At 36.4% G+C, this 7,031-nt stretch overlaps 1 protein-coding gene across 1 annotated transcript; it reads left to right on the forward strand.

Annotated features, from left to right (window-relative positions):
* Positions 1-4,666, forward strand: LOC107479723 (uncharacterized; the record flags this gene model as incomplete). The annotated part of the gene is given in 3 exon segments (XM_016099831.3): positions 1-825; positions 2,913-3,174; positions 4,142-4,666. Coding segments are annotated over 3 exon segments (1,267 nt in total), but the record flags the coding sequence as incomplete, so codon positions are not given.
* Between the last annotated feature and the right edge of the window lie 2,365 nt (positions 4,667-7,031).

Below are 7,031 nucleotides of genomic sequence, written 5' to 3' on the forward strand. Positions count from 1 at the left end.
CAAGAGACCACTCTTGACCCAATCCCTCTCCAAATCCCCAACCCTCTACCAACTAGCAACGTCTTCGGCGGCGGCCTCCTCGTCATCGTCGTCGTCATCCAAAAGTGATAACAATAACAGAATTCAGTTATTGCTTAACAGGATTCAGTTAGTCGCTAACAGAATTCAGTTTCAGTTACCTTCGATTCGCGGCCTGAGGTTCCACGTCACCATCGTTATCCTCTCGTTCTTTGTGTTCTATCTGATTATCGTTTTCTTTCCCGACAGCTTCTTGCTCCTTCTTGAGTTCGTTTCCGCCGTCTCTGCCGCCGGGGCCTTGCTCTTTTCCCTTCAATTAGCCCTCCCACGCCTCCCATCCTCCATCCGCCGATTCAGGCCGCGGCCGCTGCTGCCGGTCTTCTGGGCCGTGGGGAGAAAGAAACAGAAACAGCAGGGCTCCTCCTACGGTGGATCCACGGGTTTTCGGGAGCAGGTGTTCTCGAACGGCGACGTTTACCAGGGGGAGATAAGGAAGGGGAAGTGTTGGGGGAGTGGGGTTTATTATTATAGTATGAGTGGGAGGTATGAAGGGGATTGGGTGGATGGGAAGTATGAGGGTTTTGGGGTGGAGACATGGGCCAGAGGGAGCAGGTATAAAGGGCAGTTTAAGATGGGATTGAGGCACGGTTTCGGGGTTTATAGATTCTACACTGGGGATGTTTATGCCGGGGAGTGGTCGAGTGGGCAGAGCCATGGCTGTGGAGTTCATACTTGTGATGATGGGAGCAAGTATGTTGGGGAGTTCAAGTGGGGGGTTAAGCATGGTCTTGGACACTACCATTTCAGGTAATTCCTTGTCGTGTTTCTTGATTTTAATTCTGGAGGATTTAATTTCGATGGACTGATAGTGTAAAATTCTTTTATAGGGCATAAGGATTAGGAGGACAAATTGCATATGTTTGATGATTGGTTTTGTTAGTTAGTTTTTCTTGTTGATTGCTTAGATCATGTAATTCGATATAGGCACACAGAATTGTGAGGAATTTTGTGCAGGTTGTTGCAGAGATAGTGTTTTGATTTCTTTTTCAGGATGATTTTTGTTTGAACTTTAACCTGTCTTAAGCATTTCCATTCTAGGAATGAGATGTAGGAATAAACTTAAAGTGGATTAATACAATATTTAATCTGACAACATATGTAGAGATACGCTAAGAGATCCGAAAAGAAAACATGTGAATGATATCAGGCCTTAAAATAAACAGGAGTTTTAAGACCTACTTCAAGATGTAGGACATAGAGTCTAGCTACAATTCTACCAGTAATGGAGAAGGTTTCTGGGAAGAATGGCGAACACAGCCATTGGCTGAATCTTGTTGTGTAACAAATGGGAAAAGAGGAAACTCAGAATAGACTCCCCATACTAATCCGAGGCTTAGTTTCAATAGTGCAAGCTTAAGAAATTCCTCTTTACCTCCTTTGGAATTCCATATTCCACTTACTTACGAACAAATTCCTAGGGACAAACAGAGCAGTAACTCCTTGATATTCACCTTACCAAATTTTGAACTTGAAATTCAACAACTGATCCTTCATAAATTCAAACCATTCAATTTACTCATCGTGGGAAGAAAATTTGAATTGTTTGATTTTGAGCTATAATTTCAGAACTTGTTAAGATCCATAAAATCGGAGTGAAACAAAATTGATGGATATGCCATACTAGTGTTTGTACTCCTATGTGTGCTTGTTGTCTATTTGTGTTGAATAAAGGGTAGCAAAAAGAAAGGAAATGAAGGCTATAGAGATTATAAAGCATTTTGTGCTACTGATTGTTATATTTTAGATATAGAAGGGGTTGGTTTCCTTGTCTTTTGACTGGTTAGTAATCAGCTGAATATAAGCATAAACATGATGAATTAAGGCAGAAACTGACCAAGTAAATCATGTTAATAGCCTTTTGATCGTTCTTTTGAGTGTCATTGGATTCAGATATTTTGCCAATTCCTTGCTGGTTTTGGTCACTTGATTGATAAACGTGGCCATTTTTTATTCTGTTCATTAAGAACATAGCTGACAAATAGAATCAGTAAGTATAGAAAATGAAACAATAAAATTATAAAGTGAAGATTTATATACCCCAGTTTTTAATATTTATGGTTTTAGTACTTACCAAATTTTAATTTCATATCGGCGTAGCCTGCCTTATATCACATCAAAGCTTGAAAACTCTTTAGGATATGCCTAAAAGGAAAATGATCTATTATGTTCCTTACATCATGGCTTATTGTAATCCATTTGGGATTGATTTCTTTTTGATTTCATGTCATATTAGATCTTTGTAACTATTTATGTACCTCAGTTGCCATTTTAAAGTCCCTTACAATGTTAATAGCAGCAGCCATCTGCTGTAAAGTTCCTCCATGGTCTGTTGTACGATGTCACTGCAATATTCTTACTTGATGACTAGAGAATGTGATCTCATCATACCACTGTGGTTTATAATACCGAAATTTTATTCACTGCCACATAAAATGCAGTGACTATTCTTTTGTTGTTCTCTTTTATCCCTTGTAGGTCTACTTAATTAAGACAATTAAGAAAAGCAAAATGACTATATTTTCTTTGACCACTGCACTTTGTTATATACTCTTTTCCACATCTAGATAGATACAATATGCTTTATCAATGCAAACTAGACTGTGCTGTCAGTATCAGTGAGTACAATCCTAATCGGTATGCCTATAACGAAACTTGGAGCTTAATCCTACTGTGCATGCATCATTCTGATTTCTCTCAGATTTGGCATCCATCTCTTCTAAGGAAGACCTGTCAGCTGAACTGCTCAGAGCGTTAATAGCATCTTTTTTCTTTTTGTCACCGATAAAAGTATGCAGGTTATGTATACATTTAGAACTAACTGTGTGTTTCATCAGAAATGGGGATACATATGCTGGTGAATACTTTGCGGACAAAATGCATGGATTTGGGGTATATCGATTCGCGAACGACCATCTTTATGAAGGAACCTGGCATGAGGGTAGAAGGCAAGGACTTGGAATGTATACGTTCAGAAATGGGGAAACCCAATCTGGTCATTGGCAAAATGGAGTTCTTGATGTCCCAAGCACACAGAATGCCATGTATCCAGTTTCTCCCGTTGGTGTCAATCATTCTAGAATACTTAATGCAGTGCAGGTACACTCTGCTTATGATTTTGTTAACCTCGGTTTATTGATAAGTGCTCTTTTCTCGTTAAATAGTTTAAGGATAAAGATGAATGATTTTGAATGCTTTGTCTTTTGGGTCCACACATTGGTCTTGATTATTGATTATCATTATCAATCTAAATTATTATCATTCCCAATTTCTTTGATTATGTTATGGCAATGGCAGGTTGATGTCAATTTTCTTTGTTTAACATTCCACAGTTAATTGTATGATTTGATCTGATTAATTTGTGTTCATATTGTGTTTGGGTTTTTAAAAATTCTTATTGGTGTGGCAGTGCTTTCTTGTGAGCATTTGTTGCTACATTTTTCTTGTAAGGTTAAGATCAAGTTGCAGCATTATAATTTTATTCGAAGTTGTGCAATATAATAAGTTTCTGGAAATTAAAATTTCTATTAATTCAATTATTGAATTATAGTTATCTATGCAAAATATTTATGCCAAATTTTGAGAGAAAGAGAAAAAAAAGAGTATAAAAAGCAATCTGATCAAACAATTGTTGTATTTAGATGTTAACATATGTATTACATTAGCTGCATTTTACGATGAATGATTTTAAATTAATATCAAAACTTTAGCTATAATCTTCAGGATATAAACTTCAACTTCGTAAAAAATTCGCAATAAAAAATTATTATAAGGGTGTAAAATCTGCTTAAATTTACTATGGTAAGTTGATCCTAAGTAGTAACCCATATAATGTGTGTGTGTGTGTGTATTTGCACTGCCACAAATTTTGTTTAAAAGTACATTTTCAAATTTGCTTTTAATCACCACATATGAAGGATCCTTCGACTTAAATTACAAGGAAAGAAAGAACAGTATCTAGAGCTACACATCAGGGGAAAAAGGGTTGAATTTGACAGAATTCAATGATATTTGTGGATGATAAACCGGTAGTGGAAAACTATACTAATTCTTTGTTTGATCACAGGAAGCAAGGCGGGCAGCTGAGAAGGCATACGATGTGGCCAAGGTAGATGAAAGGGTGAATCGAGCAGTAGCGGCCGCGAATAGAGCAGCCAATGCAGCTAGGCTAGCTGCGCTCAAGGCTGTGCAGAAACAAATGCACCCCAATGTTAACACAGAGAGCATTAGAGTCCCCATTGTGTAAGGCTGCTTTTATATTAGCAGAGAATCATAAGATTGCTGTTTAAGCAGCAAGCGGATTTTATTACCTTATCTGCCATGAGTCTTGTATAGAAAGGAAGGGTAATAGCTTCCATATGCTAAAACTATAGATATCTCCTCTTTTACTTTCTCCACATTTTGTAAATGTCTGTAGATGTAAATGCTGGTTTGAAGGTGAAACCTTTATCCAGCTACTGTTGTTGTAAATCTTTTGGTAAAGGGAAAAGAAATATGAACCATAAAATGTTTCTTTGTCCCACAACTTTTATATAAATTGCTTCAATGACCCTGGTATGAAATGTGATTTATTCAAGTATATTTCCTGTTATCTTAATGGGTTTTTTTCCCAGATAAATATTAGTTGGTTTCAAGTTTGGGTTGGTATAATGCTGCTAGAAATTTGGGAGTGGTGTAAATGGGTCTTGGATCTTTTTCAGTTTCTTTCAGCCATTTGTGTTTATGTAATCATGACTTATGACTGTTGAAAGTGTGCTTTAGTATATAAAAGTTGCTTTTACGCAAAGGTGTTGTGCTAAATGGCATAAAAGGAAAGAAATGTAATGAGTTGTTCTATGAATGATACGGTGGAATTAAAACATATCAACTCATAGAGTAGTAGTAGGTAGGTGAATCTTAAAAATTAGTTCCAGGTGATCGTAAATTCTACTCTTGTGAGTCTGGCTTCATAATCTTTGGTTTCGTGGGAATTACCATTGTTGTAAGACAGCATGGTTGTGATACACCACTACACCAGATTAATTGTGGTGGTTCACACTTTAAGCTCCATCTTCTACCAACTAGGTGTGGAGGTAGCAACACTAATCCGAACTGCAGGTACTTTAATTCACTCCATTCACGTTAAACTCAATCCTCGTACATCATACGTGCTAGGATTTCTGTCATGTTATTAAAGTATAGTGAATGAGAATGTGCAGCATTAGACTAATAAAAAGCTGCTTCCCATATAGGGTTTAGGATTTTGACACAAACATCCAGAGTCACAACACATGCACCCTTCATCCTTGTCCAAGCTGCACCCGACTTCATTGCCGACGACAATGCGGCGAGCCACGCAAGTTGACTTTTAGAATGAGAGCTTTTTTATTGGTCATTTTTGTTGTCCTTAAATTAATTATGTGATATTGAACTTAAAAAAAAAAGATGATAATGATAATGATAATAACAAGGAAGAGGAGAAAAAAATAATAAAAAAAATCAAATAAGAAAAGAAGAAAAATGATAAAAAAAAAAAGAGGAAGAGAAGGAGAAAGATGGAAGAAACAAAAGGATTAAAATTAATTGTTAAAATTTAGGGATCTAGCTTGTAATTGTTAAAAATTAATTATAAAAGCCAACTCAATAATTAGTTGAAGAAATATGTCATATTAACAAAATATGATTGCCATTGGAGATGTGCTTCCACAAATTCAGAAACACGCTTGTCAATTTTTAAAATCTTTCGAAAACTATTTTGTCGATAATATTATTAAGATACTATTTTATCCGCGTAAGAATCTTTTAAATATCGAATTGGTATTTACCTCGAAAAAATTATATTAATTGAGTCATAATGGCAAACTTTATTATCCTAGACATGTTTTTCGATGGAAAATTCTCTTCTTATCATACTCATCGGCAATATTTTTATTAAAAAGAGGGAATTGGAGGCTTATTTGAATTGTATTCAACGAAAAATGAAAGCTGATGATGATCCGATTTTGAAGCACAAAGAGGAGGAATTGAGAGCTGAGTATAATCTAATGTTGGCCCAAAAAGAATTGCTTTGGTACCAGAAGTCAAGAGATCAATAGATTCGGTATGGTGATAGAAATACTAGCTTTTTTCATATGCAAACCATCCTTAAAAGAAAATCTAACAAGGTTTATGGGTTGCTGGTCAGTGATGGATACTAATCCGATGATCTGGAAGTTTTACAAAGAGAGGTTGTTCATTTCTTCAAAAATATTTTTTGCTCTACTGAGCCTGTTGAGGTTAATTGCATAGGAGAAATTCTTATGCCATCTCTTAGCCAATATGCTTGTGATAATTTGTCTAAACCAGTGACAATGTTGGATGTTAAAGAAACTCTGGATAATATGAGCTCGTTCAAAGCTCTTGGGCCGGATGGTTTTCAAATTTTTTTCTTTAAGGAATATTGGAATATGGTGGGTCATGGGGTGTGGCATACTGTTCAGAAAGCATTCTTAGGGGAGATGTTAAGCCATTTTTTGTTGGAAACTTTGATTGTTCTTATCCCTAAGTGTGACCCTCCAACTAGATTGAAGGATTTTCGGCCAATAAGCCTTTGTAATGTAATTTATAAGCTAGTGACTAAAGTGCTGGTTAATAGATTACGGCCATTTTTGGATGAGATTGTTAGCCCAACTCAGGGAGGGTTTATACATGGTAGAGGAGCGCCTGATAATATTATTGTGGCCCAAGAAGTTCTTCACTTTCTTAAGCAGACAAAGTCTAGAAAAGGAGCTATGGCTTTTAAGATTGATTTAGAAAAGGCTTATGATAGAGTTGATTGGAATTTTCTTAAGCACACTCTTGAATCTTTTAGCTTTCCTTCTCTAATTATTCGGCTTGTAATGAATTGTGTTCAGGCGTCAAATCTTTCCATCCTTTGGAATGGGAATAGATTGGACAGCATCCAACCTCGCAGAGGGCTCAGGCAAGGAGATCCAATT

Source organism: Arachis duranensis, chromosome 3 (genome assembly GCF_000817695.3).
Source record: "Arachis duranensis cultivar V14167 chromosome 3, aradu.V14167.gnm2.J7QH, whole genome shotgun sequence".
In the NCBI taxonomy this organism is placed as follows: domain Eukaryota; kingdom Viridiplantae; phylum Streptophyta; class Magnoliopsida; order Fabales; family Fabaceae; genus Arachis; species Arachis duranensis.